This window comes from Lissotriton helveticus, chromosome 7 (genome assembly GCF_964261635.1).
Source record: "Lissotriton helveticus chromosome 7, aLisHel1.1, whole genome shotgun sequence".
NCBI lineage: Eukaryota > Metazoa > Chordata > Amphibia > Caudata > Salamandridae > Lissotriton > Lissotriton helveticus.
This window is the reverse complement of record NC_136068.1, coordinates 1951403358-1951417716: the sequence shown is the minus strand read 5'-3', so window position 1 is coordinate 1951417716 and position 14359 is coordinate 1951403358. Positions and strand designations below refer to the sequence as shown.

The following is a 14359-nucleotide window of genomic DNA, read 5'->3' as shown; positions in this document are numbered from 1 at the left end:
AGGTATCCACACCCAGTGTCCGAAGGCAATGCACTATGGATGAACTAGTCAGGGATATTTGCTTACGCTTTTCCGCCTCTCCCACTCATTCCAAAAGTGGTTCGGAATCTCAGACAGACATGCCTGACACTAATCCTGGTTGCTCCCAGATGGGCCCGTCAAACATGGTTCACAACCCTGTTGGAGTTATCAGTAGTTCCACACCAAAAACTACACAATCTTCTCACTCACAACTGTGGAGAGATAAGGCATCCAGATCCCACTCATCTTAACCTTGCAATCTGACATCTGAAATCTTAGAGTTTGGCTACCTCAATCTTCCCCCAGACTATATGAATATCATAAAAGAGGCTAGACGCCCTACTACAAGAGCATGCTATGAAGTAAAATGGAAGCGGTTTGTGATATACTGTAAAAACAATCAAATCAATCCGTTGGACGCTTCAATCCAAAACACAATTTGCTATCTGTTACATCTACAGCGCTCCAATTTAGCGCACACATCCATACGCTTACATCTTGCTGCAATAGCCGCATACCTGAAGAACAGACAACATCTGGCTCTTTTCAGGGTGCCTGCTAGTAAGGCATTTATGGAAGGACATAAAAGAGTCATTCTCCCAACACTTCCGCCTGCTCCAATGGGGAACCTCAACATCGGTCTTAGCAGACTCATGGGTCCACCTTTTGAGCCATTGCACAGACGTGAACTACAATTTCGCACTTGGAAGGTAGCTTTCCTCATAGCCATCACATCTCTGAGGAGAGTGGGTGAGCTTCAGGCACAAACCATAGAAGAGCCATTTTTACAAATACATCAAAACAAAGTGGTTCTTAGGACTAACCCCAAATTCCAACCTAAATTAATTTCTGCCTTTCATATCAACCAATCTGTTGAGTTGCCTGTGTTCTTCCCTCAACCAGATTCTGTGGCAGAACGCGCTCCTCACACTCTAAATGTGAAAAGAGCATTGCTATACTACATTGAAAGGACAAAACCTTTCTGTAAGACCAAGTAACTCTTTGTTACTTTTGCTTCACCACATAAAGGCAAGCCTATATCAAAATCAGGTATTGCACGGTGGATAGTCCAGTGCATTCAAACATATTACATTAAAGCAAAACGCACATTCACAATTCCCCCTAGAGCACACTCCGCTAGCAAACTAGGGGCCTCAATGGCATTTTTAGGAAATATACCAAAGATCATATCTGCAAAGCTGCAACATGGCCTATAGCACACACATTCGCAAAACACTACTTTGTAGGTGTGTTAGCGAGACAACAAGCTAGTGTGGGCCAAGCAGTTTTACGTACACTGTTTCAGACAGCTGCAACGGCTACAGGGTTAGCCTCCGGTTTGGGAGTTTCTGCTATATAGTCTATGCACAGCATGTGATCTACAGCTCACGTGCCTCGAACGGAAACTGCTACTTACCACAGTATACATCTGTTCTTGTCATGTAGAACTGTAGAGTCGCGTGCGCCCTCCCCTGGTACCTTTACATGTTGCAGTAATATCTTACTTAGATACAATCTACATGGACATCTCTCTTTACTACTCCATCATCACCCTCTGTGGCAAAACAATCTAACGATGGAGCCGATGCCCATGCGCACTGTCACCTACCTCGTGACTGGAAAGACTGCTTCGAACAAAAATAAAGTGCAAACATCCGGACCCAACACTAGATGGCGATCTATTCATAGCCTGTGACTCTACAGCTCTACATACCAAGAACAGATGCATATTCAACGCCCCACCAGGGGTAACAAGCGCTATATAAATTCAAACCTTTTTCCCTCTTCTATCCCTTTGCTATCCTTCAGATTACAAATAACTGACTAACCTATCCACCACTCAAATTACTTTAATATTTCACCATACTAATTCAACACTAATCCTTTTTGGGTTCTGGAGTAGCGTGCTACTCGCCGAAAAAAGTGCTATGACACCCCGTCAGGGGTAGAAAGCACTATATAAATGCATTTACAACACAATACAATACTGTGGTAAGTTGCATTTTCCTTTGATTCAGTAGCACCGAGCACTTTCATTACAATTGTTCTACTTCGCCACTTACAGCTTTGCTCGTTTTGACCATGTGACCTAATAACTGAAGATCGCTAGCTCAGTAGTAGCATTAGAGGTTCAGGTACTATTTATTTATTTTATTTATTTATTCAAAGTTTTATATAGCGCGAACAAGATCTTTACAGATATCAGAGCGCTTCACAGAAACAGGGGGGGAGTGGGCAACAGGAGGGTGACTAAACATATTATTGGGTACAGTATAGTAAACGATAGCATAATCGGATAGCAGTCATGTTCTGATAAGATACCAGTAAGCACTCAGATAGACAATAATATACGGCGGTGCAGAGTCTTTGATCCAGCTACAATAGAGATCAGGAAATACCAATACACACTCAAAATAGACAATAATATAAGACGGTGCAGAGTCTTTGATCCAGCTACAATAGAGATCAGGAGATACCAATAAACACTCAAAATAGACAATAATATAAGACGGTGCAGAGTCTTTGATCCAACTGCAAAAGAGATCAGGAGAGCTCAGGCTATAAGGATATCTATATCACTTACTTAGAGTTACAGAGAACAAGGGGTAGGGGCATCTAGGGGGTGATTCAACAAACTAAATATGCACAGTGTAGTAATAGGTAGTAAGTGAGTAGCATAATAGGATCACAATCATGTATGAATATGAAGTCATTGGACCATCAAGTAACCAATGTTACAAAAGCGGTGCAAAGTCTCTGATCAGCAACAATAAAGTTCAGGTGAACTTGGCCATAAGGATGGCTTTCACTTCTTTCTTGAAGAATGCAGTGGAGGAGATGAGCCTCGTTTCAGGAGGGAGTGCATTCCAGATCCTGGGTGCCATTCCTGAGAAGGAGCGTTTGTACGTTTTTTCCTTACGGAATATGCGAGGTTTCAGGAGCAGACTTTTTGTACTTCTATTGGATCTCGAGCCTCCTGATATAGACAACTTTTGAGTGAGGTAGTTAGGTGCCTTGTGGTGTATGGCCGAGTGTGTCATAACGGAAATTTTCAGCTGTATTCTGGCTTCAAAGGGAAGCCATTTCAGGGATTTCAAGTCAGGAGTTATATGAGAGTGTTTTCTTGAGCCCGAAATGAGTCTCGCGGCAGCATTCAAGGAGCCTCTTAGGGGTGCGGTTGTTGATAGAGGGAGTCCGCTGAGGGCCACAATTCCATAGTCTATGCGGGGGATGACTAGGGCTTGTACAGTAGTTAGGAAATCTTTGACTGGGAGGAAGGGTTTAAGTTTCCTCAAAGTGTTGATTTGGAAGTTGGCTCCTTTAGTTGCTTTGCTAATATGCTGTTGCATATTGAGCTTTGCGTCAAGTGTGATACCTAAGGATTTCGCAGAGTCCACGATGGTGGGTCGGACATTGAGTGCTGTTAGGTGATTGAGCCAGATTTGGGTGGTGGTAATTTTCGCAGGGGGTGATATCAGGAGGAACTCCGTTTTCAGAGCATTTAGTTTGAGGTGATTGTCGGCCAACCACGATTGGGTGTTTCTAAGTGTGTAGTTCAGAAGTTTGATATGTTCCGGGGATTGTACCTTTAGGTAAAGTTGAGTGTCATCGGCGTACATATGGAAGTGTACATTGGATGCTTGGAGCAAGGTGGCGAGTGGTTCCATGACGAGGTTGAACAGCGTGGGTGAGAGGGAAGATCCTTGTGGGACGCCTAAATCTACTGGCACAGGTGAGGACAGCACATTGTTGATCTTGATCTTCTGAGACCGGTTGTGTAGGAATGAAGTGAACCACTTGAGCACAGTCCCGGATAAGCCCATTTTGGTATTTAGGAGCTCTAATAGATTCTCATGTTTGACCGTGTCGAATGCTGAGGAGAGGTCCAGGAGGATGAGGAGGCAGGAATCATTGCGATCAAGGATTTGGAGGGCGTCATCAATTATGTGTGTCATGGCCGTTTCCGTGCTGTGTTTCGCTCTGAAGCCTGATTGATGAGGGTTGAGGAGGTCGAACTGGTCAATGTGTTTTGTTAGTTGGAGTTGCACACATTTTTCCAGCAGTTTGGCCAGAGTGGGGATATTGGTGATAGGGCGGTAATTGTTTAAGTCCGCCGGGTCAGCTGTAGGTTTCTTGAGTATGGGCGTGACTTGCCCCACCTTGAGGGAGTCTGGGATGAGACCTTCTTGAAGGGAGCTGTTAATGATTTTAGTCCAGAGTGGGAGGAGCAGGGGGTGAGGTCTTTTACAGCATTAGCAGGTAGGGGGTCTGTGAGGTGATTAGAGGGCTTCAAGGTGCCGAGCAGTTTGTGTATTGCTTCTTCAGAGTAGATGTCGAAGGACGTCCAAGATGCGTTATTTTTAGGTTGGGTGTTGGACATTTTGATGTGGCTAGGGTATCGGCTTACATCATTGAGGAGGTCACATCTTATGTTGTCGGTCTTTAGCTTAAAGAAAGCAGAAAAGTCTTCACAGTGTGGGATGTCGTTTGTTGTGTCGTTTGATAGTAAGGGTTGCGTCTTGGTTTGAGTTTTGACTAGTTCGAACAGTTTTCTTGGTCTGTTTTTTGCTTGGTCCAGCTGAAGAAGTCAGATTTCGCACGCTTGATTTTCCTAAAGTAGGCATTTCTCTTGTTCTTAAGCGTTTTGCGATGCAGTGATGAGGGGTCAGATCTACATGTGCGCTCTGCCATTCGCATAGCACGCCTGTCTTCTTTGAGTCTGCCGTCATACCAAGGGTTCGAGATCTTGGTGGAGACTCTCTTTAGTTGCAGTGGGGCGGCTTCATTGATTATTGAATTCATAGAGTCGAGGTAGTGGTCAGTCAGTGATTGAACATCAGAGGCGCCAGGAGGGGGAAGGAGGTGACTGGAGAGGTGGGGAGGCAGGGAGTTGAGGTTAAGATTCTTCATGTCCCTTTTCCAGATCTTAGATTTGGTGGGTTGAGCCGTGGTAGGTTTGACTTTTTCATTGATGAAGAAGGTGATAATGTGGTGGTCTGACCAATCACAAGGTTGGATTGCCCCCAGTTGGGTAGAGTCCTTGTTGGCGATGATGAGATCAAGTATGGAGCCTTTGTCGTGTGTTGGGCTGTTGCATATTTGGGTGAGGTTAAGCGCATTAAGGAAAGTTTTGAGACTATTCACCACTGCGTCTTTCTGATCGTTCCAGTGGAGATTGAAGTCACCCAGGTAGATTTGCGTGATCTGCCGACCAGCGTTGGATGAGATCGTGTCCATGAGTTGTTGGGTGAAGATGAGGTTGTCCCCAGGCGGGTGATAGATAAGATGTAAAGCACATACTGGTTTGCCCTCGCTGGAGATATCAAGACAGAAGAGTTCACAGGACGTGAGGGAGGGGGAAGTGACTTTAGTAACGGAGAGGTTGCTCCTGAAAATACATGCGATTTCCCCCGCCCGTCTTGCCGGTCCTGTCGAGTCTAATGATGTGGTAATTGGGGGGAACTAGTATGTCCATAATAGGTGTAGAGGCTTCAGTTAGCCACGTTTCAGTCAAAATGGTTAGGTCAAGATCCATTGATGTGACGAGATCTGCAATGTTGGAGGAGTGCCTCTGGGCCGATCTGCAGTTGAGTAGGATGCATTTGAGTCTGGGGGTGAGAAGGGTGGTCGAGTGTTCTAGAGCGAGGGGGATTTTTCTGAGATTGTTGGGGACGGAGCTTCTGCTACTTAGAGTTGGGTGCCTAATGGGATTTGTGAGAATTGTGGGTATGGGGAGTTGTGTGGACGATGTGTGTTTTACCGGGCCTGGGCCAAAAGAGCGGAGGAGGGTGTCTCGTGGTCCGACAGGGAGTTAAGAGCGCGACGGGGCGGTGGATGTTGTTGCGGATGGGGATAGTGGGCCAACGCGGAGAGTTTGAGCCCACCCATCCCACCCATGGAGAGAGATGAATGCGAGGGCCTGTGGGGAAGGTGTGGCGTTTGTTGGATACGGAAGTGTTGGTTGTAGGTCGGGGTTGTCTGGGGTGTGTGTGGAGAAGTTCTTTGATGGTGTGGAGCTCGTCTTTGACTTGTAGGAGGATTGTTAAAATCAGGTCCAGCGGTGGGTTGGGGCTAGCGTTGGAGATGAGGGCCGTGGGCGGGTTGTTGAATGGGGAGCTGGGGAGCGAGCTGGGGACGGGGGGGTGGGATATGCTAGCGTTAGTGGAGGGTTCTGCGGTAATAGTGAGTGGGGTGGCATTCGATGGATGAGAGAATATGTGGGCGAGGGGTGTGGGTGACATCGGGGTAGGGTGGGACGTAAGGCCGGGGACGTCGATGGGAGGCGACGCCGGTGAGTTGAGGGATGAGTGAAGACTGAAGACAATAGGGGTGGCAGGAAGGTAGTGGGGGCTGAGTATGGGGGGGAGAGAGGGAGGGATGTTAAGGTGCGGGGGTGGTGTGCTCTGTGGGTCTAGTTGGGAGGGTGGGGAAGTGGGGAGTGAGAGTGGGGGGGAGATAGGGTGGGAGAAAGATCTACCACGGGTGGGGGGAGATATGCTCCGGGTGCTTGTGGGTTCAGCGAGACTCGTAGGAGGTGTGAGTTGGGTGGAAGGGAGGGTGGGGGTATGTGGGATGTGTGAAGGGGGATGATCTTCGTCAGTGAGTGAGGGGTGTGGAGGGATTACGTTGGGTGTGTGACTAACTATAGCACTGGGGGGATGAGAGAGGTGTGTGTCATTCCCCTGTTGAGATGGGCAGGGTGGGTTATATTGGGGAATGGAGTTGGGGGGTGTGGTGCAGCTTGGTGTGTGCGAAGTGGGGGACCGTCGTTTGGCGATGTGATCTAGGAAGGTAGGGAACAGGTGGTCGAGTCGGTCGAGATTCCTATCAGTGGCTTGGAATAGAATGATCCTGTTGTTGTAGATGGTGATGGTGGCTCTGCCAGGGAAAACTTGGGATGGCGTGATAGAAAGCGTCAGGCCGTGAGCGGATTTACTGGTGGTGGATATAGTGAGAATGGAGAGGAGCGCTTTCCTCCATTGTGCTCTACGCAGAGTGTGGAAGATGATATCGATGCTCGTGGCTCTATTGATCAGTGAGTAGTAGGTGTCCACACACGGTGTTTCAGGGTGTGCCTTCAGGAAGTTGTGTTTGTAGCGTTTGGCGTTTTTTTTTGGAGAGCCCGGGTGGGTAGTTGATTTTGTATGTGTGCTCGCCCGTGCGTTCCATGGTGGAAAAGGCGTAGGTAGAAGAGGGGGGGTGTACGTGGGTGAGTTTGTGAGGTTGCAGGGCTGTAAGCCTAAGTAGTCTTAGGTATGGGCAGTGGGTGAGGATGACTAGTCTAAGATGGCCGCCCCAGTGGAGGACTAGTCAAAGATGGCCACCAGGATAGCCTATAGGGAGACAGGGGTAGTAGTCCTTTCTCTGTTGTTGATGTGCCTTAGAGAGACAGTTTCCCTTTCTGCTCTGGGGCAGGTCGAGTTAGTCCATCTTCTGTGTTCTTTGGTGGGGAGGAGAGAGATTAGACTCTGTGCTGCTCGGAGGCGAGGAGGGAGACTTATCTCTGTTTTGGTGATTTGTGACCACGTTGGTATGTAGCCTCATGGTCATCTGGTGGGCAGTGGAGGCGATTTATGGCTCCTGTATATGGCCCCAGCCATTTTAGGTAATGGAGAGTGAGAGGAGTGAAAGGACCCCGCCAAGCTGCGAGGGTAGTTTGCAAGCAGACTATTTATGTAAGCTTCAGGGCAGAGAAAGCAGAGCCGGCATGTTGAGAAAAACAAATAAAAGTATGCGTGCAAATACCTTCAGGACTGTCAGGCTATATTGAGGCTGTTCAGTTTAGAACGTAGGACGAAAGCAGTCTCAATTCACACTGATCCTTGGGGGGGGTGGGGGGGGGGTGCTGAAGGGTACAATTTCCTAACTTCACAAATAGGAATAATGGTGCTCATGAAGACGCAAATTATTAAAAAATTAACTTGAAAATTTACATAAATCTAATGAATGCCATTACTAAGTAAAAATAAATGAAAACACCAGGTTAAGTGGGGCCGTATTCCAAGTGTGTCAGGAACGCCACAGCTAAATTCCAACTTCCAGAATTTCCAACATCGTAAAAATCTGTAATGTTGAGAAGCTGGATTGCCCTGAGCAATTTTAGCTTTGAGCAGCCATTGAGAAATGTGGAATTACCTTGGAAATTAGTTTTTTTTACACCTGACTCCCACGTTAATTCCCCATTTTTATTCAGCTCCTCATCCATATTTTACCTGGTGAAATGCCTAGGGGGAGGAAGAACAATGAGAGTGTGTTCTTGCAAGATGCGTTATTTCGATTTGGCTGGTAACTCTTCTTACCATTTGATTCAGCAGTACCCTCTAACTCTGATTAGAGGGCGAAGAGCTCAAAGAAACTGCGACTTTTAATTTGACCATTTTCTCCAGTTCTTTTCGTTGTATTCTCGTTCTTTGTATTAATGTTTCGTAACTGATAATGTGCAGAAGTACAGTCACCCCTATCTTCTGTACGACATGAAAATGTTGTTGCTCTCTTCGCTTGCAGACATCTAATAATGATTCTTTGTATTTCAACAGGCAATGAAGACTTTGACAGAAGTCAAAACAGCGTTCATTCCCTCAAATCCAACAGTGCATCAAGATTGTGTGAACCAAAGTTTAAAAAGCTTGACACAGACACAACCCTGAATGTTTACGACAGAATGAATCAAGTGAGCATTGAGTTTTCGGAAAATGATGAAGTACCGAAAGGAGAGGAAAGTATGCCACAGCAGCGGTCTTTTAATCAAATACAACATTTTGATTTTCATGAAATAACGCCCTTGGGTGATGGATCTAAAACATACAATAAACCTCTTAGTACATCAATAAATTACATTACTCCACGTAAATCAACCCTACAGCTAAGTTGCAAAGCAAGTGCGAGTCTTGAAAGTGGACAAACGAGACACAAAAATAGCCCTTCTAGACATCAACAAGCACATGACATAAAAGGAAGAAACACGTGCAAGGAATGCGGAAAAACCTTTTATTCAATATCAAACCTTAACAAGCATGTAAAAATACATACTGGAGAGAGACCGTATCGCTGCTTTATATGTGGGAAAAGCTTCAATCAGAACGGAATTCTGCAACGACACCATCAAATGCACACTGGTGAAAGACCTTATCGCTGCAATGTATGTGGCAAAAGCTTCACTCAAAAGCACCATTATTTCAGGCACGAGAAAATACATAAAAAGGCAGAAGACCATTGCGAGTTTGTTTTACTGGAAACTCTAAAAACACTAGAATATTGTAGTCAGCAGGACATAGCAGAGCCTGAGCCAAGCACAATGAAAGAAATTACAAACTGGTGATTCTGCTGTTAGAACGGCTCACGGCTTTTGAAAAACAAAATGGCTGGTCGCACCCTTGCATCCTACGACACTCAATGGTGCTGTCGCTCCAGTGTGGCTCCCAGTGTATTTTGGTACATATAGCCTTCTTACTGACATTTTTGTATTTTCTGCACGGTTGCTGTGGAGAGTATTGATGAGCAATCTTTGACACGTTTCCAGTCATTACTGATCACCACATCGGCTGAAATGTACATTTGTCAATGTGTTCCCAAGCAGCTCAATGCTCAGGTTTGCTTACCATGCTGCTAGAAATGTGGTGAAGACTAACCCGCCTCATAAAAGTTAAAAGAGTATCTTTTATCAACCCCTTTACCGCGGCGGAATTCGGTGCGGCGGTTTTAAAGAGAGGGCGGGGCCGCGTCGGCCAACGGATGTGCACAGCACTAGCCAAGTGTTACTCGCGACGGCCGTTGGCCGACAGAGGCAGCGAACGGGCTAAAGGTCATATGTAAACGTTTTTCTGGTATACATAAAGGATATAAAACACTAGGGCCAGAAGCTTTACCTCCATCTGTGTACCCTAGACAGGGGGGATATGAAATTAATTAAGCAGACAAAACATAGAGCCTGATTTAGATCTTGACGGACAGGTTACTCGGTCACAAAGGTGACAGATATCCGGTCTTCTGAAATATAAATCCCTTAGGAAATAATGAGATGTAGATTCCCAAGGATGGGAAATTCAACCCCATTTACGATGGAGTTACCCGTCCACAGAGATCTAAATAAGGGCCGTAGTGAAATCACAAATGTACTGATTGTATGTGCAAAAGGGCCTGGTAATATACATGTTATTATAAAACATCAGGCTCACCAGACCTTAAAGTGGCAGAATATGAACTTCAGAAAGAAGCTGTTTCACAAAATAAATGTGTGTATTTGGTATTTATATAGCGGGAACCTAGCCAAAGACACCAAAACACTACAGGTTAAATGGCAAAGAAAAGGTCAAAAGATGGAAGTATTCTGCGCATCGGCGTGGACTGGTAGTTCATTATAATAGAGCATTCTTTAAAGAGGTGTGTCATCGGCTTTTTCCTATATTGAATCTTTATTGAGGCAGCCCGGGTGGATACGGGCCCTGAGTGTATAGATAGAGTAGGCATGCCGCCTGTTTTTTTTAGTTCTGACGGAGTGCCTGCTGCAGGTGTGCTAAGAGACTCTGCAGGCGGTGAGCTTGTCTGCCATGTGTGGGCTTGCTAGTTGTGATTGCTTGGTAGAGGACGCTGTTGATATTGAAGGTGATGCAGAAGGCATGGGTGGAGTTACATGATGATGGGAAAATGTGGCTGTATTTCTTCAGCCCCTTGATACAGTGTATTTTGGGTTATAGGATGCCCTTGGGATGGGGCATGTATAGTCTGGGAGGCTGAGGTGCAAGACGTCAGTGCCATCCAGATTTGAAGGTACAAGACATAAATGGTAGTTGTGAAGTTGCTTCATCGGAGGAACACTTTCATTTTCTTCAGTAAAGAAAGCCGGCACCAGGCTGTTTTTACTTGGTGACGGGTCCTTTGAGGATGATGATGATGGTGTCCATGATAAATCCCAGTGGCTTGACATTGGATGAAAGTTGAAGTTCAAGGGAATCCAGGTTCACGTCATTCAACCAGTTATTAATTGTTCCTTTTGATAAATGTTAGGAATGTGGTGTTGGTCGGCTTGAGCCTCTAGTACGTGCTGGACATCCAAGTCTGGATAAGGAGCAGGAAGCGTTTGAGGCATTGGATGTTCAGGAGCATCTGAGCTTTAACCAGAGCTGTGCATCCTTGATGTATTGGTGGATTTTGAAGCTGTTATCAGATTAGAGTCCCAAGGGGGGCCATGTGAACGAACTGGTAACCATTGTGTAGGTAGGAGAACTATAGATGAACATTGCATGGAACCCCTTTCGATACTTATGCCCTGGTTATGAGTCGCACAACACTGACTCTGTAAACACTAATACCATGCAGTAATACTCCTCCACTACCACACAGTGTTGAGTTAATCCTGATGTTTTGGGGACTAACCATGTGGACCTGGTTTTACCCTAACAGATTATATATGGTATTTCCTCTTCCATGCCGACCTATGCTGCCATTTACCACTGCTCTGAAAAGGAGGTAAATTGGAGCAGGGGTGGGAGGAGGGACATCGAGATGACAACAGCGGGAAGGGGAGGGCTGGGCAGAGGGCCACCCATGCACATTGTACCATAGGAAGGGTCAGGCAGGGGCTGGACAGCGCTTGCGCCTACAACCCCTGTATAAGTTGGAGAAGTGTGGCTCACTGGTTAGAGGAGGTAGACCCTGAAGCAGAGGTCAGACCCGGGACCAGGGTTCAATTCCAGACGCGGCAGGGTCTTGAGCCCAAAATATCCATGGACTCGATAATTCTCGTTTCGGTACCTACTCGAATCACGGGTTCACACTCTGCAGCTCTGGGCATCAGCTTGCTTAATCTCCACTACGGCCCCCCCGCGGCGGGATGCCTGGCTTTCACCTTGGGGATGCCCAGTATGGGTATCTCACAGGTAAAAGCCAGGACGGGTTCCCAAGGCAAGCGCCGAGATGCCTACTGGTAATCGAGCGCTATATAAGAACGCATAATAATAATAATAATAATCATCCTGCAATTTTACCAGCTTGGTTTTCTGGCCAGTAAAGTAGGCCCTGATGTTCCTGTACCCAGAAAACGCAGTGTGAGGACACTGGATCAGCAGTGATTGGAATGAGCCAGGATACAGCTTCTCATTAGTTGTTGTAGGCCTTTGAAATATGTTCAACATTTGGCATTTGTCTCGAGAGGCGTAGCAAACAAATCATCATACATTTTAGTTACCGTTTCTTCTGTCCTCATCTTGAAAAGTGTAACTTCTTCATGCTGCACCCCGCTCCTCCAGTCCGGGTGTACCTTGAACTTTCTCTGTTTTCACACACCAGTTCCATTGCTGTAAATATCTAAAGTTGGCCTGCAAGGCAGCCATTGCCACTTATTTGCCCACCTCCCCCTTTTTTTTAAATGTTTTTATGTTTGATCCCAGCCTATTTGCTTTCTTGCAGAGTGATGCTAGCACAGTGCAACACAGTTTTGTTTCTTACAGTCACTCAGTACTCTTTGTTTATTATATTTGTATTCCTTATATAATAAAATATTTATATAATCTTGATGGTATGTTATTTCTGTACTTTGCTGTTCAGCGTTCCAGTTTTAGCCTTATCAGGATGATTTTGCACACACCATGACATTATCTCTGGTTAGACATGTCCTTTGCCTGATTTAATTTGTGTGTGGACCTGTGGCCCAGCCCACGCACCGCCTTTTACCTTAACGGCTACTACTGTGATTCGCTGAATATTTGAAGATCTGCGCCATCTGCATTTGCATGCAACCACTGAGGTTACTCGCGCTTTGGTCAGTGTGAAGCAGTGCAAAGGCAGCGTCCCACCAAGTCCTTGAGCTCTGACTCCTAATGCGATTGGCCCGCGGCCGAACATCAGTTGTTGCCCCGCATGCAGTAGTTTGACTTGCCTAGATCTATGGCGCCTTAGGACGAATCTTAATGTGATTTTCCAAAAAAAGTGTCCTGGTGATTCTTGTGCATGGAAAGTTTGGTGGTGATCCGTCAGATGGGGGCCAAGAAAAATAGAGGGTCAAAAAAGTGTTTTTCCAATATTAATTTCCATTGGTAATTTTAAACACAACTACAGCCTGAACTGTTGGACGGAATTACACCAAACTTGGCTGAAAGCTAGCTTTTGGTCCAGAAAGAGAGCTTTTTGTTATTTGGTGTAAACCCATTCAGTAGTTTTGGAGAATTAAAAAAAAACAAATTTGTATATCTAGGGACGCAGATCCTCCAAGGATCCAACCGTCCCTGTGCTCAAATGTGAGTGACCTCCAACAAGTCAGCTTCAGCCGAGTCCCACCCAAATTTGTTTTTTTTTTAAGAAAAGGAGGCAGGGTAAGGATACCCTGACCCTCTAGCTGAGGTGGTGGAAAAAATAAAAGCACTGTGTCCCGCGCTTCACTAATGTTTAGCCTCCAGGTGGGCTAGGTCCTGGGGTCATCAGGAAATATATACAGGTGGGGGGTGCACAGGCCCCCCTCCTATGGTTAGGAAAAAAACTGTTCACCGCCACCCCTCTTGGGCTCAGATTTTAATGTTTGCAGGGGGTGCTTGCGCACCACCCCCTGCGCCCTGGGGACCGCCACCTCCCCAGGGCAAATGTACAGCCCCTCCTGCAGCCCTGGGGCCACCACTTCCCTGGGGCTAAAGCTAAATTGAATGCTGGGAGCCTGTACAGCCTCCCCCGCAACCCCTGGTAGGTTACCTTCCCGGAAATTAAATAAATCAATGTAGCGGGTCGGTCGCAGCCCAGAAGACCACCACCTCCCCAGGATTAAATACCTCCCTGGAGTCATGGAAGGTCCTGGCAACGGCCACCCCCCAGGGACCGCTCCTGCTACATCACAGGGTGCCCGCCCTCAGGAGGTAATTCTTTGCTTTTGCTTGGTGGGAGCTGTAAGCTCCCACCAAGCAAAGGCAAACATAACTCCACTTCCTGCAAGCCGAAGTTGTCAAACAGCTCCAGTTGCAGCAAGCGGAATTTTTATTTGTTTCCCTGCATGCAAATATGCGTGCAGAGAAACATGAAAACATTTGCTCTGACAGGGAGTTGCTTTTCAGCAGTCCCCTGTCTGTCAGAGCAACGCCGGCTCCCGCAGGAGGCAGGGAGCCGGCTGGGACTGCAGGGGCCTTGAGGCTTCCCGCGGTCCCCAACAGAGGTAAGAAACCCAGAATAAAGAGGTCTGGGTATGGGTTCCCTGGATCCAAATTAAGCAATTTGCAGCCCCCCTCCCCATAGTATAATGGGCAGGGGGTGGAGTGGTGTTGCGCAGCCCCCTCCCAAAATAACAATTAAATAAAAGGCCAGGCCCTGGAGGGTGGCGTCCCCAGGGCCAAGATCGACGTGGGAAGGGGGCCGCAATCTG

The 14359-nt window shown here is 46.6% G+C and overlaps 1 protein-coding gene across 1 annotated transcript in view; it reads left to right on the top strand.

Annotated features, from left to right (window-relative positions):
• The window catches only part of LOC144770973 (uncharacterized), a 44382-nt gene extending 31849 nt beyond the window's left edge, over positions 1-12533 (top strand). The window contains exon 8 of the mRNA XM_078655838.1: positions 8559-12533. Coding sequence (XP_078511964.1) covers positions 8559-9340 — 782 coding nt within the window. The 3' untranslated portion in view covers positions 9341-12533. The remainder of the gene's footprint in view (positions 1-8558) is intronic.
• The last annotated feature ends 1826 nt before the right edge of the window (positions 12534-14359 follow it).